This window comes from Budorcas taxicolor, chromosome 17 (genome assembly GCF_023091745.1).
Source record: "Budorcas taxicolor isolate Tak-1 chromosome 17, Takin1.1, whole genome shotgun sequence".
In the NCBI taxonomy this organism is placed as follows: Eukaryota; Metazoa; Chordata; class Mammalia; order Artiodactyla; family Bovidae; genus Budorcas; species Budorcas taxicolor.
Genome location: NC_068926.1, coordinates 72,213,916 through 72,237,548, shown reverse-complemented (window position 1 = coordinate 72,237,548; position 23,633 = coordinate 72,213,916). Strand labels below are relative to the sequence as shown.

At 64.6% G+C, this 23,633-nt stretch overlaps 2 protein-coding genes across 2 annotated transcripts in view; one reads left to right on the top strand and one right to left on the bottom strand.

The window, feature by feature from the left end:
• Positions 1-23,633, top strand: part of PI4KA (phosphatidylinositol 4-kinase alpha) — a 57,741-nt gene that overhangs the window by 16,760 nt on the left and 17,348 nt on the right. Inside the window, exons 6-26 of the mRNA XM_052654954.1 lie at positions 448-707; positions 1,122-1,188; positions 2,994-3,142; positions 3,657-3,722; positions 4,165-4,261; positions 5,893-6,084; positions 6,403-6,503; positions 7,037-7,166; positions 7,555-7,687; positions 8,426-8,521; positions 8,839-9,022; positions 9,665-9,768; positions 10,478-10,646; positions 11,085-11,135; positions 20,079-20,187; positions 20,473-20,609; positions 20,752-20,885; positions 21,202-21,284; positions 22,584-22,654; positions 22,755-22,879; positions 23,472-23,553. Coding sequence (XP_052510914.1) covers positions 448-707; positions 1,122-1,188; positions 2,994-3,142; positions 3,657-3,722; positions 4,165-4,261; positions 5,893-6,084; positions 6,403-6,503; positions 7,037-7,166; positions 7,555-7,687; positions 8,426-8,521; positions 8,839-9,022; positions 9,665-9,768; positions 10,478-10,646; positions 11,085-11,135; positions 20,079-20,187; positions 20,473-20,609; positions 20,752-20,885; positions 21,202-21,284; positions 22,584-22,654; positions 22,755-22,879; positions 23,472-23,553 — 2,540 coding nt within the window. The remainder of the gene's footprint in view (positions 1-447; positions 708-1,121; positions 1,189-2,993; positions 3,143-3,656; positions 3,723-4,164; positions 4,262-5,892; positions 6,085-6,402; positions 6,504-7,036; positions 7,167-7,554; positions 7,688-8,425; positions 8,522-8,838; positions 9,023-9,664; positions 9,769-10,477; positions 10,647-11,084; positions 11,136-20,078; positions 20,188-20,472; positions 20,610-20,751; positions 20,886-21,201; positions 21,285-22,583; positions 22,655-22,754; positions 22,880-23,471; positions 23,554-23,633) is intronic.
• Positions 13,429-18,826, bottom strand: SERPIND1 (serpin family D member 1). The gene is made up of 5 exons (XM_052654981.1): positions 18,627-18,826; positions 15,662-16,560; positions 14,565-14,838; positions 13,942-14,086; positions 13,429-13,620 (listed from the first exon to the last, which is right to left on the bottom strand). The coding sequence occupies exons 1-5, from the start codon at positions 18,824-18,826 to the stop codon at positions 13,429-13,431; spliced, it is 1,710 nt and encodes a 569-aa protein (XP_052510941.1).

Genomic DNA, 23,633 nt, shown 5'->3' with positions numbered 1-23,633 from the left:
GCGCCTGTGGATGTTACCTCAGTTGCTTGTGGCCCGAGAGGCAGAGTGTGGGGAAGGGGGCCGCTGGGGGCGGGTTGTGAGCACAGCTGTCCTGCCCGAGTGCCGGGCCCCTCCCTCACCCTCTGGGGGCTCAGTTTCCTCCCCTGTGGCCTATTTGGAGGTCCTTTTCCCTCTGGTGGGAAGCTGTCTACCTGCTCCCAGGCTGCACTGGTGCTGGCCTGGGCGGAAGCCTGTCAGGTGGCGTGGCTGAGGGCTGCCGAGAGCTGAGGGTACTCAGACACCCCGCCGCGGGCCGCGCCTGCTGCTGGGCTGTGGGTGGGTTGGAAAGGTCAGCGCCGGGCTGGGCGCTGCTGCCAGGCTGTTCGGGCCCTTGGATTTGCGGTCGAGGGGTGGCGAGGTGGGGACCCAGGGCCCCTGGGTGCCACCACGGCCTGCCTTGTCTTCCAGAGTACCTCTGCAAGCACGCGGTCCCGTGCCTGCTGGGAATCACCCGCGCCTTCGGGCGGCACAGCAGCTCGGAGGAGTCGCTCCTGTCCAGGCTCTTCCCCAGAGCGCCCCCGCACTCCCCCCGTGTCCCCGAGGAGCTGGAAGGCGTGCGCAGGCGGTCCTTCAACGACTTCCGCTCCATCCTCCCCAGCAGCCTGCTCACCGTGTGCCAGGAGGGCAGCCTGAAGAGGAAGGCCAGCAGCGCGTCCAGCGTCGCGCAGGTGAGCCGCGCTCCCGGACAGCCGGGGCCTGGGGCTCACGAGGGCCGTGCAGTGGTCTGAGGGGACTCAGAGGCTCTTGCGGGAGTTCTCTGCAGGGTTGCGGCTGCCACGTCCTTTCTGAGATCTACACATGAGTCATCTCTGGGCGCGAGGCTCTTGTTTCCTGGCCGTTGGGTACAGCTCTGTTCTGAGCAGGAGACGGCACCCCTAGGAAACGTGTGACTGGCTCGTGGAGAAAGCCAGGGAACAACAGGAACCTGGCTCAGTCAGGCACAGAGGTGTGGCGAGACCCAGCGCTCGCAGAATTGCAGCAGAGAGCCGTAGCCGCGGGGCCTTCAGGGAGGAGGGGCTGAGCAAGGCGGCGGTCGGAAGCCCATCTGCCCGAGGTCTGACTGCCTTTCTGGTCTGTTTCAGGTCAGCCCTGAGCGTGGGGCGCCCCCTCCCAGCCCCCCCGGAGGATCTTCCTTTCACTGCCTTGAAGGTGGGCCTCGCCCTTCTGCAGAGCGCCCTGGCCAAGTGGGGGCAGGGCCCAGGCCCCCCGCGGTCTGCGAGTGGCATGCAGCTCAGCGCCAGGCTGACAGGGCACCCGTTTTCTGTTCCCGATTAAACTTGCTGCTCTTGAATCTGAAAGTGTTTCCAGCATGGAGACAAGTGTTGAGAGGGACACGCAGGGCCCCCGGCGCCGGCCGTCTGAGTCTCAGTGTGCTAGCCTTGGGAGTGCCCGTTTTCAGGCGGCAGTGGTGACAGCCGGTCCTGCTCTTGCTTCGTTTCAAGTCGTTAAGGACCGGGGTGACGTTAAGGCGTGTAGTAATGAGCGTGAGTGGAAGCTTGCCTTTAGTAGCGCTTTCTGTGGAACTTGCTGTCCACAGAGGACTCTCGGGTCATTTACCGAATGTGGTCGTCTGTCAGCCTGTACCATCAGACCCATGTTAGGCAGCCTGTGGCGTCGCCTCCGGAGACTGACACTGGGTCGGGTGGGCCGCAGGGGCGCATGCCCTGGAGCCCTGCGCTCCTCTGCCAGGTGGCGCTTGCTCGAGACCCTTTCTCAAGGGCATCTGAGATGCCTGGGGAGTTGTTTTTGAAAAGCAGCGGTGTGACTGAACCAGATAAGTGTGGACAGCACGGGTACACTGTCTCTGGGCTGCACCCGAAGGCCAGGATGTGCGTAATCCTGGCATAATCCTGCCGGAGGGAGCCTCCGTCCACAGCCTACCCCCACCGCCGTCACACCCTGAGGGCCCTTGGGCTGGGAGCCTGAACTCAGGGCCATCCCCATCGTGGCTGGTGCCAGGCCTGAGGGAGACCCCCTGCCCTTGCTCACACGTTCCCCACTCCCTGATGGTCCAGGCCCTCTCCAGGCACCACAAGAATTTATTTTTAAGAAGTATTTCTTAAAAGCACAAATTTGATCATTTCTTTTCCTGCTTAAAAGCTCTCGGTGACCTCGCTGCATAAATGTCAAACCCAAGCCTCTTGGCCCCTGGAGTGCCCGCCTCCTGTTTGCACGCCTGCCCCCTCGCTGCCTCTGCCACACGGGCCTTCATCCTCGCATTGTGCTGTGTGTCCAGGAGGCGCCCTCCGGTCACAGGTTGCTGGCCTGCCTGTGTGGCATTATTTTTTACAGTGAACTGGCTAGTCCTTCAAGGGAAGGACCCAGTGGTCTGCTGCACGACAACGTGCTGGGGCCGTGGCCGAGGCCGAGCTGTGAGCCGTGGGTCTCTGCGTGCGGGAGCACGGAGAGCCCCCTCAGCACCTCTGCAGCGCCCAGTGCAGCGGGGCTGGGGCCCCCCACACTCGGCCCACAGAGCTGCCGCCTCCCCGCCTCCCGCCCCGGTCACCACCACTCTCTGCTCCCACATCTTCACCTTTGTAAAAGTCCACGGATAAGTGGCATCCTGTGGCACCTCTGACTCGGTTCCCTTTCTCTGAGAGTCCCTGGATCCATGCCTGTTCTGCAGGTGGCACTGTTGCGTCCTGTGTGCGGCTGAGTAGTGTCCACCCTGCGTTTGCAGCACGTCCTCCTTCATCTGCCATCGGCCACTCGGGTCGCTCTGTGTCCTGACTGTTGTGAACAGTGCTCCTGTGGACCCAGGGGCGCGCGCGTCGTTTCAGCTCATAATTCGGATATATGCCCAGGAGTGAGATTGCTGGATCGTGCCAGCCTCTGTTTCTTAAGGGAAGGAAGGAATTGGAGTGTCAGCATGAGTGCGGCCGATGCCTTTTGTGGGTGTTGCGAGCGCGTCCGGTCGCGTGCTCCGAGACCTACTCTTGCTTCTGCCCTGTCAGCCTCTCACTCACCCGATGGGAGCGCCTCGGAATCCCACTACTACTTCTCTGCCGTCAGCTCCAGTTTCTCTGTCTCTCCTCTCTTCAATGGCGTCACCTACAAGGAGTTCAGCATTCCCCTCGAGATGCTCCGGGAGCTCTTAAACCTGGTGAGCGGAGCGAGGGGCGGGCAGCCTGCAGGCAGACACCAGGGAGGCTGTGGCGGCCACAGTGCGGCTCGCCGGGTGTCCGGTTAAAAAGAGGAGGCACACGTCCTCGGGATCCGTGTGGCACGGGCCCGTCTCGCCACTGTAGCAGCCATGCGGGGAGACAGCCACGAGCCCCAACACGAGAGGGGGCTTCAGGCGGAAGGTCAGTCTGGCCTGGAGCCTGGGTGCTTCCGCCTCTGGCCGTGGAAGCCTCGTGTCCCCGGTTCTGAGGGAGCGGCTCCTTTTCTGTCTGCTCTCCGCCCTGTCCAGCGTAGGAGAGGCCCCAGGTGCTGGAGGGTGCGGGGCGTTTGGCGGGGGAGGGGCGTGGGCGCCAGTGACATGTGCGCGGCTGGCCTCTCGCTTCTGCCCCATTTTTCAGCGGGAGGTGGTGACATGGTTTTGTCGTGGGCGGGCTCTGCCCTTCCATCTCCCACGGTGGCTGCCGGGGGCTCACCAGGCCTCATTCTCCTCGCAGGTGAAGAAGATCGTGGAGGAGCCTGTCCTCAAGTCTCTGGACGCGGTGGTCACAGGTGTGATCGAGGTGCGTCCTCTGAGGGCCTCCTGCCCAGGTCCCCTGGCAGTGCCCTGTCCAGACCGCTGAGCAGTGGCCAGTGTGCCTGCCGCACAGGTGTGAGACAGGCTCGGACGGACTGACGGTTGGTGTGGGAGCTGAATTCCAACCTGGGCTCGACTGCTCTGTGTGGTCCTTGCCCCAGGTGCCACTCCGGGGCACGCCCCTCATGGGTGCAGCGCTGCAGGCCTCACTGGTGGGCGTGCGGTGTGTGCCCGGCCGCCTCCCGTCCTTAGCCTGTGCAGGACCACGGCCCACAGCCGCCGACGCGGTCAGGAGGTGTCACTGCCCAGAACCCTGGCAACGCTGGGCCAGTCCCCTTTCGCATCTCTGGGCAGCGTCAGTGAAGGAGGTAGCAGAAGGGGACCTCAGCGACAGGCTGTGTGGGTCACACCCATGCCCCCGCCTGCAGGCCAACCCCAATGCCGACCTCTACTACGGCGCCTTCAGCGACCCCCTGTGCGTGGCTGTGCTCAGGATGCTGCGAGACACCCTGTACTACATGAAAGGTGAGGGCCATGTCACCGCGTCCCGACCCGGGGCAGCCGCTGGGAGCATGGCCTCGCCGTCCTCGCTTGAAAGACGGTCTCCTCTGCTCTCCTCGGTGCTGAATGCACTTCGTGACAACGGTCTTGACGACCACGTGGTGTCCAGCGGGCGTCTCTGCTTTCCTTAGCCATTTCCTCAACTGACCCCCAGCGCTTCTGGGAGCCAAGCCTCGTCGGGGCCGCAGCAAAGGTTAGGCTGTGGAGGGCAATGGGCACTGGCAGCTGGGCTGACCTGGAGCCCGCGGCCTCCCCAGCCAGCTTGTTGCAACTGCGATGGCCCGTCTGCTTGTGTCTGTGCTGCCTCTGGGGCCTCCTTACCATCCAGGCCCCGAGGACGCACGCTGGGTCAGGCTGTGGGCTCCAGGTGCCTGCTGTGCAAGGGTCCTTCCTCGGCTGTGTCCAGCCTCCCACATATGACAAATGACCTCTTTTCAGGAAGTACCACTGGAGTTCAGTTCAGTCGCTCAGGTGTGTCCAACTCTTTGTGACCCCATGAACCACAGCACACCAGGCCTCCCTGTCCATCACCAGCTCCCGGAGTTCACCCAAACCCATGTTCATTCAGTCGGTGATGCCATCCAACCATCTCATCCTCTGTCGTCCCGGTCTCCTCCTGCCCCCAATCCCTCCCAGCATCAAGGTCTTTTCCAATGAGTCCCCTCTTCGCATCAGGTGGCCAGAGTATTAGAGTTTCAGCTTCAATGTCAGTCCTTCCAGTGAACACCCAGGACTGATCTCTTTTAGGATGGACTGGTTGGCTCTCCTTGCAGTCCAAGGGACTCTCAAGAGTCTTCTCCAACACCACAGTTCGAAAGCATCAATTCTTCAGGGCTCAGCTTTTTTCACAGTCCAACTCACATCCATACATGACCACTGGAAAAACCATAGCCTTGACTAGACGGACTTTTGTTGGCAAAGTAATGTCTCTGTTTTTTAATATGCTGTCGAGGTTGGTCATAACTTTCCTTCCAAGGAGTAAGGGTCTTTGAATTTCATGACTACAGTCACCATCTGCAGTGATTTTGGAGCCCCCCAAAATAAAGTCAGCCACTGTTTCCACTATTTCCCAACCTATTTGCCATGAAGTGATGGGACCGGATGCTGTGATCTTAGACTTTCGAATGTTGCACTTCTGGCGAACTTTTTCACTGCCCTCTCACTTTCATCAAGAGGCTCTTTAGTTCTGCACTCTCTGCCGTGAGGGTGGTGTCATATCTGAGGTGATTGATACTTCTCCTGGCAGTCTTGCCTCCAGCTTGTGCTTCCTGCAGCCCAGCGTTTCTCGTGGTGTGCTCTGTGTGAGCTATCTCACATCGCTGGAGTGCTTCCTGTTAATGAGGCGGTTCTGGAGATGGCATTCCCCTCTGTGTCTCGGGTGTTCAACGTCGACCGTGTTGACAGCTTGGGACACAGCATGGTTCTCTCCTCTGGGAATGACTGTTTCCTGAGTGTCGGGTGGCCCACGTGCAGGGCGGGCGTGCCCGTCCAGGTTCGCCTAATGGGCCTCCCTAGAAGCACAGGGCCGCAGCAGTGCTCTCTCCCAGGGGTCTGTGTGAGGGGCGGTCCTGAGTGTGTGTGCTCTCCGCCCATAGACCTGCCCACCTCCTTTGTGAAGGAGGTTCACGACTTCGTGCTGGAGCAGTTCAACAGCAGCCAGGGGGAGCTCCAGAAGATCCTTCACGATGCCGACCGGGCCCACAGCGAGCTGAGCCCCCTCAAGCTGCGCTGCCAGGCCAGCGCCGCCTGCGTGGATCTCATGGTCTGGGCAGTGAAGGACGAGCAGGGTGGGTTCCCCCGCCGCTGCCTCCCGTCTGCAGAAGGGATGGGGGCGGGGCCTGAGTCAGGGGGCGGGGTCTACCCGGGGAGGGTGGGGCCTGAGTTGGGCGGAGCCTGGCCCAGGAGTTGTGGCAGGGCCTGAGTCGGGGCAGAGTGGGTACGTGGGATGGAGTGGTCCCGGAGGCAGGACAGGAGCAGGGAGCCGCCCAGACCCTGAGGTGGAGCTGCCCAGAGCCCTGGGTTCGGGTTCTGTCGCGGCCTGGGTGTGGCGCCTGTGGCGGGCGGTATCTGCTGAGGCTCTGTACTCGCCCGCGTTCTGAACTCAGGCGCAGAGAATCTGTGCGTCAAGCTGTCTGAGAAGTTGCAGTCCAAGACTTCCAGCAAGGTCATCATCGCACACCTGCCGTTGCTCATCTGCTGTCTGCAGGTCCGTCGCTGGCCCCGGGAAGGGGTGGACTCCCATCCGCAAGACCTTCTCACAGTGTCCAGGCCGAGGCCGGCACCAGCAGCCGATCTGAGCTGCTGTGCCTGGGAAATTGAGCTTGAGCCTGCCGCGGACAGGGTCCCTGCTGGAAGGCCGCTGCTGACGGCTAGCGGGCTTTCTGCGAGCAGGATCCAGGCACTGCCGGGTCCCATGTTGCAGAGGCTCCCCAGCGTGTGCTGGGCATTTCCAAGGCGGTGGACGGGAACCTACCCTGTCGAGGCTCTGACCCATCCCAGGCCCCATGACTCCCATCTGCCTGTGCAGAAGTAACGTTCCCAGTGAGCCCCGTCTCCCCTACGTAGCTTGTGGAGGTGAAGGACAGGTTACCAGTGAATCTCAACTTTAGGTGGAGTCCCCACCGCCCTGTCCTGTCATTATGCCTGGTGGCACGTGGACATGACACGACTCCGGTCATAGTGGTGTCTGCGGGGGTGAGCGCCTCCCCTGCGGCCCCTGACAGTCCGTGTGCGTTGCAGGGCCTGGGCCGCCTGTGCGAGCGGTTCCCGGTGGTCGTGCACTCGGTGACGCCCTCCCTGCGGGACTTCCTGGTGGTCCCATCCCCCGTGCTGGTGAAGCTGTACAAGTGCCACAGCCAGTACCACACAGGTAAGGGCCCCACCTGGGTGGGGGGAGGTGCCCAGCTTCCCTGCAGGCTGCTCCCGACCAGATGCCTTTCTCCAGGCCCCGCCCTCCCAGACGTTCCCCTCCAGGCCCCGCCCCCCAGATATCTCCCTCCCGGGCCCCTCCCTCCAGACCATCTCTGGCACCTGCTCTCCGGGCAGCCTGCAGAGTGAGTGCCCTGAAAATGTGGGCCCAGACCACATCTTCTGACGTGCAGTGAGTGAGGTTAAGTGCCGCTCGGTGGGCGTGTGCTCCTCTCCCTTCAGTCAGACTGAGAGCCTTGCTCTCACCCCACCTTCCCGGCTTCCTGCTGGGAGAGAGGTCACATGGCCCTGCCCCATTCCTTACTTAAGATGTGACTGTTCAATTCCAGTTGCCGGCAACGACATAAAGATCAGTGTGACCAATGAGCATGCTGAGCCGACCCTGAACGTGGCGCCGGGGAAGAAGAGCCAGCCATCCATGTATGAGCAGCTTCGGGACATCGCCATCGACAACGTCTGCAGGTGGGCAGCGGAGACTCACCTCAGGCCCTGTGGCCCGGGACCCAGACGTGAGGAGCGAGAGAGGCCTGAAGGCCCTGTGCTCCCGGGGGCTGCGAGAGCTCCCTCTAGACCACAGCATTTCTCCATGCAGCTTGAAGCCCGCCGCGCAGCTGTAGCGTCCGCTCAGCCGCCTGCTTACTGTGCCCTGCTGAGGCGCAGGGAGGCTTGTTGCCCACCTTTGCTCGCTCGGTCTTCGTCTCTGGCTGTGGTGGCTCTCTGCCGCTGCGCGCTGTCTGCTGGCGACGAGCGGGCCCCTCTCTCGTTGGGGTGTGCAGGCTCCTCACTGCCGTGGCCCCTCTCCCTGCGGAGCACGGCTTCAGCAGCTGTGGCTCAGGGGCTTACTTGCCCCGTGGCCTGTGGGCTCTTCCCGGACCAGGGATCGAATCTGCGGCCCCTGCATTGGCAGGCGGGTTCCTAATCACTGGACCCAGGAGGTCCTCCAGGAGTTTGACTGGAGTTGGCATTCTGAAGGGAGAAGTTTGGGGCAAAACAGTGAAGTTGTTATTTCCGACCGAGACGTTTACCAAGTGGTGTGACGCGGAGCCACTGTTTGAGTTCATCGCGTCTCGGTGTTCACTCAGATTTCTGGGCGGAGTGCATTCAGGGCAGTTCTTTAAACCCTACAAACTCGAGACAGAAAAACCAAACCTGGACCAGACGCGGGCGCTCAGCTGCTGCTTGTGCTGCCTCACTGCTCAGGTGCCTGAAGGCGGGCCTGACCGTGGACCCGGTGATCGTGGAGGCCTTCCTGGCCAGCCTCTCCAACCGGCTGTACATCTCCCAGGAGAGCGATAAGTACGCCCCGCCCCTGGGGACAGGGGTGTGGAGTGAGGCGCGCAGACCCCTGAGGCTCGGGCTGGCTGGCGCGCACGCTCCTCGGCTGCTTTCTCGTCCAGCCTGGACTCGGGTGCGGGTCTGTCCCGCCGTGTCCGCTGAAGCCCACCTTCGGTGTACCCCTGGACGTTGTTTGGGCTGCACAGCCCTGCCTTCCTGCCTGGCGCTGGTGTCGACAGGCCCCCGGCAGTCCCTGTCAGACGCATGGTCCGGGCCCCCGGCTCCACCTCCCGCTGCGTTGGAGCTGCGCTCCCAGGTCCTGTGTCCCCCCCGTGCAGGGACGCACACCTGATCCCCGACCACACCATCCGAGCCTTGGGCCACATCGCGGTGGCGCTGCGGGACACCCCAAAGGTCATGGAGCCCATCCTGCAGATCCTGCAGCAGAAGCTCTGCCAGCCTCCCTCCCCGCTCGACGTGCTCATCGTCGACCAGCTGGGCTGCCTGGTCATCACTGGAAACGTAAGGGAGCCGCGGGCCCACGCAAGGAGCTCCGCTGACTCGCAGGAGCGTGCGAGTGCAGACTGGACGTGCTCTCCTGGGGTCCCGTGCGCCCAACTTTCTTAACACCGGGTGCCGAGGTTTTTCTCAAGTAAGGGAGCTCAGAGTAGTGGTTTCTAGACGGCCAGGTAAAGCGGCTTGAACTGAGCTCTTGCTGACGTGACTAGACTGAAGTGGAAGTGGAAGCTGTGTGCGTGGTTTGCGTAAAGCTGCAGGGGGCAGCCCTGGCACAGTTGCAGGCCCACGGCGCGTTCCCTCCAGGTGTCCGTGGAGGGCGCTCTTGGCGAGAGGTGGTCACAGGTCCCTCTCTCTCTTCCAGCAACATGTTTACCAGGAGGTGCGCCTTCCCTCCGGGTGTCCGTGGAGGGCCCTCTTGGCGAAAGGTGGTCACAGGCCCCCCCTCTCTTGCAGCAAGGGCGCCCTTGGCGAGGTGTGGTCACAGGCCCCCCTCTCTTGCAGCAAGGGCGCCCTTGGCGAGGTGTGGTCACAGGCCCCCCTCTCTTGCAGCAAGGGCGCTCTTGGCGAGAGGTGGTCACAGGCCCCCTTCTCTTGCAGCAATACGTTTACCAGGAGGTGTGGTCACGGGTCCCCCCTCTCTTGCAGCAATACGTTTACCAGGAGGTATGGAACCTGTTCCAGCAGATCAGTGTGAAGGCCAGCTCGGTCGTGTACTCGGCCACCAAGGACTACAAGGACCATGGCTACAGGTAAGCCTTCCTGCCTCCCTGTCGCTCTCCATCCTTAGAAAGGGAGCCACTCGGGGTCTTGTCCCGTAAATTAACGCCGCTTCTCACAAAAGCACCATGTGCTAGAGATCCATGCTTCCTGGCGGGGATGGCCTGCACCTCGCTGCCCTCAGCAAGCACCTCCTTGCTCACACCCAGGCTGCCCGATGCCCGGTGGGCACGGCACCTCGCCTGGCCTGCCCGTCGTCAGCCTGCCCTTCGGGCAGCGGCGCTGCAGTCTGCCCAGCCCAAGCCTGTGTGTCAGGTAGCTCTCACACGCCTCTGTGGTCAGGGTGGCACACCAGCGAGGACTCCCGTGCCGTCCTCAGTGGGTCCTGAGCATGGGCACCACAGCCTCGGGTGTGCGACGCCCAAGGACAGACGCTCCTGTGTTTGCAGAACCTCCTTCGGCTTGGCCAGGCCCAGGCAGGGCACAGGGCGGGGTGGAGGTCCTCCTTGCCCCTCTTTCCCCCCAAGGGGAGCGGGCGGCTGGGTGGCCGTGACCTCGGCTTGCTCACCAGCCGTGTGTGTGCGTGGTGCCACGTGTGTCCCCACGACAGCCCCGGGCTCGGGCTGCTCGTCTGCGGGCTCACTGCCGCCGCCTCGGGAGCCTGGCCGCTGGACCCCAGGGCTGGCTGGCCTGGCTGTGCTCGCTCACCTCCTCCTGCCGCCCGTCCCTTTGCTCCCGCAGGCACTGCTCGCTGGCGGTGATCAACGCCCTGGCCAACATCGCAGCCAACATCCAGGATGAGCACCTGGCGGACGAGCTGCTCATGAACCTGCTGGAGCTGTTCGTGCAGCTGGGGCTGGAGGGCAAGCGGGCCAGCGAGCGGGCCAGCGAGAAGGGGCCCGCCCTCAAGGTGGGTGCCACCCCAGGCCCCACTGGGAGTGGGGGCTGGCGCTTTCCTGGGGGCTGGTGGCGGCCACCCTCCGGGCTGAGTGGGACGGAGAGGTGGTGGGAACAAAACAGGTGTCAGGTGGCTGCAAGACCTCTTGGGGGGCGGCGTCCGAAGTGGGCACTTTGCAGGGGGCCCAAGTGCTTTTCAGGCGTCACGTCTGCAGCACCGCGAGGTCTTTGTGCAGAGTTGCCACGGCATACGTGCCGCGTCCCCCGTGTGCCGTCAAGTGTGCCCTGTTCCGATTGTAAGGTTGAGCACCTGTGCCCATCTCCCCGTACGTGTCTTTCATCGCTTTGTTTGAAGGAGTTTCACTTCTCGCGATGCCGTGTGGGGCCTTTCTGTCTTTCTGTTTGATGAGACGAGGGGTGCTGGTCAGTGACCTGGCTCTGTCCCCCGCAGGCCTCCAGCAGCGCGGGGAACCTGGGCGTGCTCATCCCCGTGATCGCAGTGGTGAGTACCTGCCCCTCCGCGGTGCTCCCGCAGGTGCTGCCTGGGGTGGCTCTGTTTACGCAGGTGGTTCCCGAGCGCCCCCTCAGCGCACCCTGGGGTGGAGCCCCTGCATCTGCCGCCAGCTTCCTCATCACTCCAGTCTCGAGCACGTACGCGTGTGTCCTCAGCTGGAGCTACACAGGGGCTAACCCCCCAGCTGCAGGGCAACCCCAGAAGTGGAGGCCAGGCGGGTGGGTGGAGAGCCCATCCGTGTTTCGGGAAAGGGGTCTCGGGGCTTGCTCTGGGGGTGTTCGTCATCTGAGCCTGGGGGCTGCTGGGGATGTGGTGTTTGCTGGCCGAGGTGGACAGGAGCCCACAGCCGACTGGCGTAAATGTAGTTCTCAGCTCTGTTGGTGAGGCGTCACAGGCTGAGTGGAGGGAGCATGCTGCTTCTGGCCCAGGTTCGATCCCCAGGTTGGGAGGATCCCCTGGAGGAGGGCACGGCAACCCCCTCTGGTGTTCTTGCCTGGAGAATCCCATGGACAGAGGAGCCTGGCGGGCTACAGTCCACGGGGTCACAGAGAGGTGGACAGGCTGACGTGGCTGAGCACACGTGTGCACTGTGATTTAGCACACACGTGTCAGGGTCACCGGGGCAGGGGTGGAGCCCTGGCCCTGCCTGTGGGGTCCTAGTGGGCGTCCCAGCCCCACGCACACTCTGCCTGCCAGCAGAGCTGCTCGGAAAGGCGGGGCGGCCGTCCGGGGGGCTGGTGGTCAGGGCAGGCAGACTTGTGAGCTGTGGCCGGCCAGCGCTCGCTCACCTCAAACTGTCTGCGTCGCTGCCGTGACTGTCACGTGAACGGAGTACGTGCTGTGGAGTCGGCAAGTTAATGGTTATACTGGGGGCGGGGGGACAAATATTGGTTGTGTTGCTTAACGCGGAGCCTGGAGAGCGTGGTTCTGGCCTTTGTTCCAGGCAACCCGGATGTGCACGGAGACGCTGGTTTCCCTCGGTGTTAGTTTGCTCTGAAGTTCTACACTCTTTACAGCTTGGGGTCTTTCGGTGGCACGCTGTCCTGAGTTACCCTGTCGAGGGCACTAGCCAGTGGGTCTGGGCGGGAAGTAGGGGTTCCTGCCCTAAGGCAGCCGCTCCCTCCTGGGTGACCTTGGAGCCCGGGGTCAGGGAGCTGGGTCCCCTGGCCACCGAGGTGCCTTCCTGCCTGAGGGTCGTGGGCTGTGTCCTGCGACTCTGTGAACGCTCCTCAGAATGTCCCAGGTTCCACAATTGGAACCTGCGGCTTGAGCCGCAGCCACGTGACAGGCCGTGGAAAAGGTCCACTCAGGCTGCTCGGCCAGGGGCCCCTTGCAGCTCCGGGGCCTTGGGCAGGTCACTCATTCTCCCGGAGTCGTAACACAGGGTCGTGGGCTAACACTTTCAGCTCACCGGCTCCCCTGAAAGCTGTGCCCGTTCTCTCGTGGGAGTGGCATCTGTCCACAGGAGTCTATGCTTCACCTCAGGCGGAGAAGGCGAGGGCCCAGCAAGGCCCCTGTTAGGGCCCCAGGCTGGGTGGTTGCCCCAGAACTGTGCTGATCCCCTTCAGGCAGTGACCCACTTCATCCTCACTGCAGTCCTGCGAGGCAGGGCTGTGTCACCCCCATTTCACAGACAGGGAGCCTGAGGCGGAGGGCTCGCCTCAGAGCGCCGGAGGTGGGAGTGGGTCTCGGGCCGCACCGTGCACGCGGCCCCCAGCCCCATCTGCACTGCCGTGTCCGAGCCGCAGGCGTGCCCTGCCCTGGGTCACTGTGGGGCCCTCAGATCGCTCTCAGCCTCCAGCACTCCGGGGCGTCGGGCAGTGTGAACTCGGCTTCTCTTAGTTACTTGTGCTTATGAAAGGAGAGCACACCCAGTAAAAGCGTTACCGTTTATTAAGCCCTGGGTGGGAGGCGTGGCTGCGGCCCACGCTGTGCTCTGAGCAGCCATGCCTCTGCCAGCGGGCTGGGCCTCGCTTGAGGAGGGGCTGGCTGTCAGCATCTTGGGGGCCCTCGTGCTCCATAGTGGGGAGCAGCTTTGGGTGGCAGAGGGGCGCTGCTGGGCCTGGGGCTGACCTGTGAGGAGGGGGCCGTGTGTCTGCGCCAGCACCCTTCAGTGACAGCTGTCCTGCAGGCTTGACGGTAGGAGCGTCGCCTCCTCGTCCGCGTCTCCCGGAAAGGGGGCTGGGCCACGGGGTCCCGGCGCAGGCATCTCGTGGTGGTTGTCAGAAGGGAAATAGGATCGTGGATGCCCCAAAGCACTCGAGACGCCCAGGCCCCGCCACTAAGGCCGGGTGGGGTTGGCGACCCGGCCCAGGAAGAGCAGGCAGCTGGTGCGGTGCTCGTAGACGAGGAACAGGAAGGGCCGGTCGACGCTGAAGCGGACCTGGGCGGACAACGGCATGAACCCCACGGTGGTCACGGCCGCGGCCTGCGTGCCCTCCTCGTTGACCGTGATGGTGCCTTGGTGCTTGAACTGCGTCGGGCACAAGGGACGCGTCAGGGGGCAGCGGTCACAACTCGGGGTTGGGGTGCAGAGGCTTGTGTCCTCCCAGGAAGGGGCGGGGTGATGGGGGAGGCCGGGCTCACTGGGTCTGGACAGCCCTCGGGACTCGGTGCCCACCCGTCAGCTAAGCTGGGGCTGTGCTGTGTAAGGGGCTGAACGGTGTCACTTCTGTGGTGTGCACCGCGGCCACGTGGGACTCCCCGGGGCGCTCGATGAGCAGGCCCGGGGTCCGCAGGCGGGGTGGGGGCTTGGGGGCCCTGCCCAGACGGGACGAGCGAGGGCGGGTGTTACCAGGTCAATGACGATCCTCTGGCCCGTGATCCCCGTGGTGTTGCTGTGCTTGTCAAAGAGCGCTGTGACTCCCAGGGCCCGCAGGGCCCCCACCAGGTCGTAGTCCTTCTCCAGCTTGAACTTGGGCAGGAGCACCTCCCGTGTCCTGGTCGGGAAGAGAGCGCGTTTCTGCCCATGTGGCATCCCAGAGGAGCCCCGTTCCCTGAGGCGTCGCAGCCGTGCCAGCCTGCGGCCCGCACGACGGCCTGGCTTCTGGGCAGGCCTGCCTTTGCCCCGGCTCCTGCTCCGTCTGTGCTCTGGTCCTACAGGGAGGCCTGGACCAGGGTCACGTCTTCACACAGGCCCAGGGAGACTGGGAGGTGACAGATGCGTCCCTCTCGCCCCGACCAACCACAGACCTGTCCTGACAGGGACCCGAGATGGACAGGCGTGGCGGACGACCCCGGGGCCGGGGCAGAGCTGTGGCAGAGCCACGCCGCTGCTGTCGCCGCGCCTTTTCTCACCGGTGCGCCCTGACCACCTCTGGCCGAGCAAGAGCTCTGGGCTGAACTCACAGCGGCCTGGGGGACAATACCCTTTCCCCTAAAGCGACCGCGGCCCGGCGCCCCCCGCCCCCGAGGCACCTGTTGGTCATGCTCCTCTGCCACCGCTCCACTGCCTGGGGCGTCAGCTGGCCCTCCAGGGTCTTCATCCCAGACAGCTTGTGTGGGACCACCACGAGCATGCTGACGCCCCCCACGTAGTCCAGCCGCAGCACGTCGCAGCCCAGCTCCTGATCGCTGGCTGCCAGGAAGGCGCCCTTGGTGTGCATCATGGGGACCTTGACCACCTCCCGCTCGTTCAGCCGGAAGCTGTGCTTGTGTGTCATTTCCACCGGGAATTTGTTCACCCAGGACCCTGTGAGGTCAGCGGAGCAGGGCCTCTGTGACAGCGGCATGGGGGTCGCTCAGACAGGCTGCACCGCCCGCCCCACGGTCTGACCCACACGTCTGGTTTGGGCCGGACCCGGGTGGCACTGATGCTGCTGGTGTGGGGGCCACACTTGAGAACCGCCGCTCAGAGGCTGCCCTGGCCACAGGCACACACGCGGCTGCCCCACGACCCTGCTGCTCCTGGCTGCCTGCCGGCTCCCTGGGCGGGGGGTGGGCCGCTGAGGTGTCCTGGCTGGGGTGCCCACAGGGCACTGCGAGCTGGGCCTGGGCTTTACAGACCCGCACTGCCTTCTCTCTGGGGTCCCAGGGGCCTGTGTGCAAGTGTGTGGGGTTTGGAGGTGCCTCACTGCTGGCCCAGAGCAGTAGCTCTAGATATGGGCTTGATTTCCCTGCCCCAGCTGTCTGGGAAGGAGGGGGGTGTGAACGTGAGCTCCTCCAGCCCAGCCGGGCTCCAGCTGTTGGTCCGACCCGAAAGAGAATAAGAAAACTGAGATCCAGGTGGGCCTGATGCAGAGAGAGGCACCAGCTCAGGTCTGACACTGGCTGGAGGGGACGCTGAGCAGCCCTGCTCCTCAGAGCAGCGGTGCAGTTCCGCACCCATGAGACGGAGACGCTGACAGCAGCAGCCTGTACTGGCCGCAGCGAGGCGTGAACCATGGGCTTCCTCGCCGGGACCTTCCCTGGCCCTGCGAGCCACCCGGAGCCTGGCTCTGCGGGGTGGTGGAGGTGGAGGCTGCAGGCCCCGCTGCCCTGCCCGCGAGTCCAACCCGGGGCCTGCTGCCTCCTACCTTTGAAGTAGAGGCAGTTGAGCAGCAGCATCTGCGTCGCGGGGTCCACGTCCTGCAGCGCGTCTCGTACGAGGCCCTTGGTGAGCCGGGCCACGTGCCGGTTCGTGTGGGCGAGGAAGGCCGGATCGGAGAAGTCGGCCGCCCGGACCTCGGCGAAGTAGTACTCCCGGACCTTGGCCTTGAAGTCGTCCCGGACCGGGAGCTGCTTCTGCACGTAGAGGTCACTGACAGAGCGCAGCGTGTACCCGAAGTCCCTGCGGAAGAGGCGGTGGGTCAGCTTCCGGAACAGGTTGTGGACGGTGCCCAGCTCGTAGGTGGTGCTGGCGTTGACGAACTCGGCGAAGCGCAGGGCCGCGTGCACCTCCTGGTGGGTGTCGCCCGCCAGGCCCAGGGAGAGCATGGCCATGGCGGCCGACACGCCCACGGGCGCCAGGAAGATGTTGTCGGCCGTGCCAGCCCGTGCCGCCTGCGCCCGGTACAGGTCGAAGGCGAACTGCGCGTTGAGGAGGTTGAGCCGCTGCACGCGGCTCTTGCCGGGGAAGAGCCGGAGCACGCTGCCGGCGCCCGCCCCGGGGCGTGGGGGGGGGTCCGCGTCCACGACGTCTCCGTAGTCGTCGCCGTCCTCCCCGAAGATCTGGCTCAGGTCCAGGTAGTCCTCCTCCTCCTCCCCGTCCGTGGCCCACTCGGTGGTGACCGTGTTCTCCTCGTGGAAGGCGGCGGGTGGCAGGGGCCTGCTCACGTTGCTGCCCTTCAGCCGCCCCCACTGGGGCTCCGCAGACTCGGGCTCACCCCCACCGTCATCACGCCGCCCCCGCGGGCCAAGGGTCCTGCACGCAGATGCAAGGAGGAGGGCCAGCAGGAGCGGGCGCAGCGGGCACCACATCCCAGAGGAGCTGGAGCTGGGGGAGAGCAGACGCGTGAGAACGGCCTGGGAGCCCCCCACACCAGAGGGGCCCCGGGTGCCCGTCCCCAGACACGCTGGGATCCGGTAGAAGACAGACACGCCTGACGTTCCGTGGGGCCTCGTGAGGGGCACCGCTCAGAACTCCTGGTGGAAAAGTGGGCAAAACCCTGGGGCCTGGGGACCCAGGGAGTTTCCTTTTCACTCGTGTACTGAGTTCTGGGTCAATTTTTCGAGTGACACCCGGGGCCCTGGAGGCACCGCAGTGTCCCCCAGTCGGCCGGGGGCCCGCTTGCAGTGCGGAGGGCTCACGAGGACGGTGCTGGCAGGGGGCTGGGGGCCACCTGTGCTGGGAGTCAGCGGGGTCTAATCTGCGTGACCTGGGCCGTGTCTGCGGTGCAGGGGTCGGCCCGGGCTGCTCTCAGCCCCGGGGGGTGAGGGGTGACCATTCTTGCATCTGCCAGTCACTGCCCGCTGCTGTGGGAGGGCCCCGTCTCCACCAGGATCCCCATAGTGCTCTGGGTCACGGTGTGGGGGTGCTGTTAGAAGCGCCTACCAGAGGCCTGAGGGGCTTCCTCCATGGGAGCAGGGTGCCCCGGGGGGTTGTCTGCCTGCCACCCCTCCCCCGCGTGCCCGCCTCCCTGGCTGGGCACTGCCCCCCGGGAGAGCGTGGCTGTCGACGTGCCCGGTTCCCAGGAGGGGGACAGCATCCAGTGTCCCTTCAGTCCCCTGCGGTGGCGTGTCTTGTTCAGTGTGTGGGTGTGCAGCCGTCTGCTGGGCCTCTGGGGACCAGGACTTCTGTTCCCCACCCAGGCTGGGAGAGCACCGTGGGCTCCTGTGAGGTGGAGCTGGGCTGGTTGGGCCTGAGGACGGGCTCAGTGCACGGAGGCCCCTGGAGCTCCGTGAGTCCCGCCCGAGCCTCTGCCTGTGCTCGGGGCCAGGCCGGGAGCTCCGTGCTGGGTGCCAGCCTGCGGGTCCCGCCTGCGCTGGGCCGGGGGCTCAACCGGACCCAGGGTCATGGCCCCTCCGCAGTGTCCAGCGCTTGGCCCTCAGCCCTGTGATTGCGGCCAGCCGCACGCCCGGAGCACCACGTTTGGAGAGGGACAGGCGCGTGGCTCCCGACTTTGACCCCTCTGTTGTAATCGAGGGTTCAGGAGCAGGCAGTGAGAGCCGACAGGGAGGTGGAGGCGAAGGTGTCCGTGTCTGCCCATGTGCACTCAGCACAAGTGGGAGCGTTCCGTGTCCTCTTGCGTGTTCCACGCTGACAAGCCTGTCACGCTCATTACGCCCTCGTCAGAGGGAGCAGGGTGTATCTGCTGAGACCTCGCGTCCTGTGGATAAAAGCTAGGGACCTGGAAGGTACATCTCCCTGTCGTCTTGCCATTCAGCATCATAGGAGTTAAGTAAGATGCTTCAGAATTATCGCTTGGTTGTGTTTAAATCCAGGGTATTATGTTTGAAGAGAAGCAGTGCCTTCGCAAGGTGAACCATGTGACAGCTTGCTTTTCTGGGCCTGTTCTGTGGCGCCGCCTCATGCTGGCTGCACGGAGCAGAGCCCGGCCCTCGTGGCCCTTGTCCCTCCTGGCTGCTGTCCCCCGGCCCAGGAGGAGCGTGGCTGACAGCTGAGGACGCTCTTAAAGTGGATGGGACTTCAGACTCAGCACAGAATACCCCCAGGCCCGTGTCCCCAGGCTCGCCACCTCCGGGCCTTTGTCCCCAGGCTCGCCACCCCTGGGCCCTGTCCCCAGGCTCGCCACCCCCGGGCCCTGTCCCCAGGCTCGCCAGGTCTGTCTGCATGTGTGTGTGCACACGTGTGACACACACATAGACACATTTTCCTGAACCAATTGTGACACCCCAGAACCAGGATGCCCCCTCCCACCAGCCCTGTCCCCAGTTCAGGTCCTTAAGCTTGTGCAGACCCTCCTCACGGGCGGGCAAAATGGACAGAAGACCCTTCCATTCCGAAAACAGCGGTAGGGACTATGGGAAGGTGTTGCCAGACAGAGAAACAAGCCCGTCACCCACCTTACCCGCAGAAAGGTTGGAGACCTACTCACTCACCTCTGTGCCGCTGGTGCAAAGTGGCTCTGCAGGGGCAGAATCGGCCAAGGTCGGCCGCGCGCTCCCGCGACCTTTGGTGCTGGACTGCAGTCGCAGTCTTCCAAAGTACACAGATTGCAGATGAAACACCGCCCCCCAGCCTCGTCAGCACAAAGCCCCGCTGTGTGCCCGGTCACCGCCCAGCAGCTGCGACTCCACATTTGGAGGCCCGTCTGTCTCCTTGTGGACGAGCCCTCAGGACCCTGTGGCCAGAGCTGGGTTGTGTCATGGGGGTGGCTCGGACGCTACCCTGGATGTGGGCTCCCACCACCGTGCATGCCGACCTCAGTTCTCGGCCGAGGGGGCCACAAGGAGACCCTGGCCCAGGCCTGCATGCCGGCCCTGGTCCCTTCTGGGCACCCAGCCCAACTCCCCTGTGTCGCAGGGAAGCAGGGCCGCACCGAGGCTCCGGGCCCTGGTCGCCTCTGGGTCTGCTTTGTGGGGTTCCGGTCTCCGGAGGTTCTCGGGGCATTGGCAGGGGCCGTCGGTCCTGGGCGCCTCTGGGTCTGGTTTGTGGGGTTCCGTTTGTTTGGGTTGTGCTGCACAGCTTGCAGGGTCTTCGTCCCCGACCAGGGGCTTAACTCGGGCCCCTGGCAGTGCGAGTCCAGTCATAACCGTGGACTGCCAGGAAGCCCCAGGGTGTCTCGTTTATGGTGCCTATTTTGGACTCACTTTCCAAGAAGAGTTGTATTGATTATCATCCTACCCACAGTGGGTGAAGGGGCCCATCTTGCCATCCCCCCACAGCGGTGGGCATCACCCTATTCCTGGCCACCACCTGGCACGTACTCGGTGCTTATAGGTCGTAGTGCACGTTTGGGCCGGGGAGACCCGCTTGCGGTGGGTTAGTTAGCACCGTGTGGGGGCGTGGCCTCTCCCAGAAGCTCAGGAGGGTCTACGCGTCTGCCAGGTGCTGTGTGCGTTTACCATTGTCCATACCTGAGCCCCCCAACACACACACGCACGCGCGAGCACACACAGCGGAATGCTGCCACGGGGGCGGGGGCGGGGAGTCCAGTCCCGAGAGGCTCACCTGTTGTTACCTGCTTCATGCGCTGGGTTCTGCCCATGGTCCCTGCGCCTCCCTGCCCCCAACCCCGCACCCCCGCCTCGGGCCTGGTGCTCCTGCAGGCACGCTGCCCACCTGTAAACACCTGGCCGAGGTCCTGGGGCTGCTGCCGCCTGCTTCCTGGTGGTGAAGCGGGGCTGGCCCTCCCAGCACAAAGCCTGCCTGCACTCGAGGGCACGGGAGGGTTTCCAGGGAGCCTGCTGGGGGCCGCTGGTCCGGCCTTCCCCTCCTGGGCCAGGTGGCTGCTCCTCTGAGAGGAGGCCTGGAGGGCGGGTCACAGGCTCGCGTCCGTAGGGCTCAGCTCCATGTGCAGACAGCCCCCTTCTCTGCCTCTGCTCCGCCAGCTCACCCGGCGGCTGCCGCCCATCAAGGAGCCGAAGCCGAGACTGCAGAAGCTCTTCCGGGACTTTTGGCTGTACTCGGTGCTGATGGGCTTTGCCGTGGAGGGTTCAGGTAGGGCCCCGGGGACAGTGCAGAGTGAGGCCCAGGGGCCTGGCAGGGCGTGTGCACACGCAGGGCGGCCGGTGTGGCTGCTGCCTCTACAGTGGGGACGTGCTTTAGGGTTCTGGGACACCACGTGCCTTCGGGGGCCCTGCCTCACTTAGGAAACAGACTTGTTTCTATTCCCATCCTGAGACGGGCTCAGGCAAGGGGCCCACGGCTAGAGCCGCTGTCAGCATGGGCCCCAGTGGGGCGCCTCCCGAGCCAGGTGGCGCCTCAGCCCTCCCCGTCCTGCAGGACTCTGGCCGGAGGAGTGGTACGAGGGCGTCTGTGAGATTGCCACCAAGTCGCCGCTGCTCACCTTCCCCAGCAGAGAGCCCCTGCGGTCCGTCCTCCAGTACAATTCAGCCATGAAGAACGACACAGTCACGCCCGTAAGGATGCCTCCCTGCCAAGCACGGCGCTCCAGGCGGGGTTTCGGGAAGCTCCTGGGGATGAGAGGGCTGGTCCTGCGTGTCTATGGGGCCGGTTTCGGGGATGGGGCCACCTGCACCCACGCAGCCCCGCCGCCCACAGGCCGAGCTGAGCGAGCTGCGCAGCACCATCGTCAACCTTCTGGACCCGGCCCCCGAGGTGTCCACTCTCATCGGCAAGCTGGACTTCGCCATGTCCACCTACCTGCTGTCCGTCTACCGGCTGGAGTACATGAGGTACGCGGGCTGGCCCTGCGCACACCGTCCCGGCTCGGGCTGTGCCGCTCCTCCTGGCGTATCAGCGTCCTTAGAGGCGCCAGCCCAGGCTCCCGCTCTTCCGTGTGCGCCTGCTTCCTGAGCCCCCGATGCCCCCGGGCTCCGGGCGGCCACCTCCGCTTGGGGCCAGGCCGCTGAACTGCCGCCGGAGCAGCCGCCAGCCCTACACATGGCCCTCAAGGCCCCAGAAGGGGCAGCCATGCTCACGGCCTCGCCCATCCGGGCGGCGCTGCGGCTGCTGGGCCTGAGCTGTGCGCTCACCCGGGCCGTCCCGCAGGGTCCTGCGCTCCACCGACCCCGACCGCTTCCAGGTGATGTTCTGCTACTTTGAGGACAAAGCGATCCAGAAAGACAAGTCCGGTAAGTCGGCACGGCGGGCCTCTGAGGTGCGTTGGGGTTTAGTGGTATAGACGGAGTGTGCTCCCTGTGTGCTTGGAGAAGGCAGCTCCGCGCTGCTGCATGCCGCCTCAGAAACATGAGCATAGCACGTGGCCCGGGCCCCTGGGAGCAGGGATGTGCTGGGCGGCGCGTGGCTGAGGCGCGATCTTGCTTCTCAACACTGCTGCTGAGAGGACCAAGGCCAGGGTACAGAACCCACACGTGGATACGTCCCTGCTGTCTTGCTTAGAAAAGGGAAAGCACACCAGGACAGCGTCTTGGAGGAGGTGGTGTGCGCGTGTCCCCGTGTGCCTGTGTGGGCAGCGGCTAACTGTTCCTCCACGGGTGGTGGCGACTCCACGGACTGTAGCCCGCCAGGCTCCTCTGTCCCTGGGGATTTTCCCGGCGAGAGGACTGGAATGGGTTGCCATTTCCTTCTCTAGGGGATCTTCTTGAACCAGGGATCAAACCCGGGTCTCCTGCATTGCAGGCAGATTCTTAACCAACTGAGCTACAGGGAAGCCCGTTTCTTCCAAGTGTTTGTAAATTAGCGACTGTAGGTGCTCCTCTCGTGCGATCAGGAAAGAGGGAGACCAGGAAAGAGCCACGGGGTCCAGGGAGAGGTCGGGCACCTGTGTAGGGCCACCCCTGGTGCCAGTGACCAGGTAGGAAGGGTGCCCTGCAGCTGATGGGCAGAGACGTCTCACGAGCAGCGGTTAGCGGGGCTAGTCAGCCAAGAGCAGACAGCTCGCCGTGGGGCACCTGCCTCTCCCTGGGGCATCCTGCGTGCTGCAGCAGGCCTGCCACTCCTGAGCAGACCCAGCGGCTCCCACACACCTCCAGCAGTAGGATCTGTGGGCCACACCTGGTTTAAGGCCGCGTCCTCCTTTCCTGGGAGCTTTCAGGACACGAGTGTGTGTGAGACATGAGGACTTGCAGGCCCCTGGGTGCTATGCATGGACCCGAGGTTCACCGTCCCAGCAGGACCACACTCGAACCTCTCTGTGCTGTCAAAGCGTGCCCATCACCAAAGCCCTAGTGAAGCGAACCTAACGTAAGAAAAGGGACAAGACCACGCAGGAATACTGGAGTCGAGGCAGCAGAGAGAAGCAGCGCACGGCCTGGGCGCTGTTTGCGTTTTAGTGGGAGAGCAGAGACAGGCTGCCGCGTCGCCGCGAGGGCCGTGTGCTGACTCGGAAGGCGCCTGTAAGGGGCTGGTGGGAACGTCCCGGTGTGGCCGGGGGCGCGGGGCAGCCCCCCACTGACGCCCCCGTGTCACAGGGATGATGCAGTGTGTGATTGCTGTCGCCGACAAGGTGTTCGACGCCTTCCTGAACATGATGGCGGAGAAAGTAAGCCTGGGGGTACGCCCGCCAGAACGCGCGCACGGGGCTGCCGCATGCCCGCCAGAACGCGCGCACGGGGCCTGCAGCCTGTGTGTTCCGAACCCAGGCCAAGACCAAGGAGAACGAGGAGGAGCTGGAGCGGCACGCGCAGTTCCTGCTGGTCAGCTTCAACCACGTCCACAAGCGCATCCGCAGGGTCGCCGACAAGTACCTGTCCGGGCTGGTGGACAAGTGAGCTCCGCTCCCTGCCGCGCCGCGCACCGCCCCCCAGCCCGCAGCCCCCCAGAGGCCCCAGGTGTCCCCCTGGCCCACAGGAGGACCGGGCCCGCCCTAAGCCCCCTGCACCCCACGCTGTCCCTGCCTTGCCAGAATGACTGCCGGGGGAGGGCACTGAGGGCAGCCCGGGCCTGCCCCACGGCCCCGTGATGGCCTCAGACAAGGAACGGGCCTGCATGGTCCCCGAAGCAGATGCTGTCCAGGCAGGGCCAGAGGGCATGTCTGAGCCGGCCTCCATGCCCGCAGCCTACTCCGTGAGCACCCGGCTCCCGGCAGCTCCTCCTGTGAACCCCAAGGTGCCACACACACACGGCTGTCGCCACACTCGGGCCTCTGCGAGTACAGCTGGTGCCCGCAGCCCCTGTGGCTCAAGGGTCCCGTCTTGCCGTGTTCAGTGTGGGGGTAGGGGCCGTGGATGGAGACAGAGGGCCCCGTGGGGAGCAGTGGGGCTTGGCCGGTGGCGGCCAGGGCAATGGGGTTGGGTGGTCTCAGGAGCACAGCTCTGGGCGGCGGGCTCTGGGCCTTGAGCAGGGGGCTCTGGGTGCAGGTTCCCCCACCTGCTCTGGAGCGGGACAGTGCTGAAGACCATGCTGGACATCCTGCAGACCCTGTCCCTGTCGCTGAGCGCGGTGAGTGCCCCGCCCCCGCCGAGCCTGCCTCACGCCCCAAGTGGGGGGGCGGGGGTCGCCCGTCACAGATGGGCGGGGGC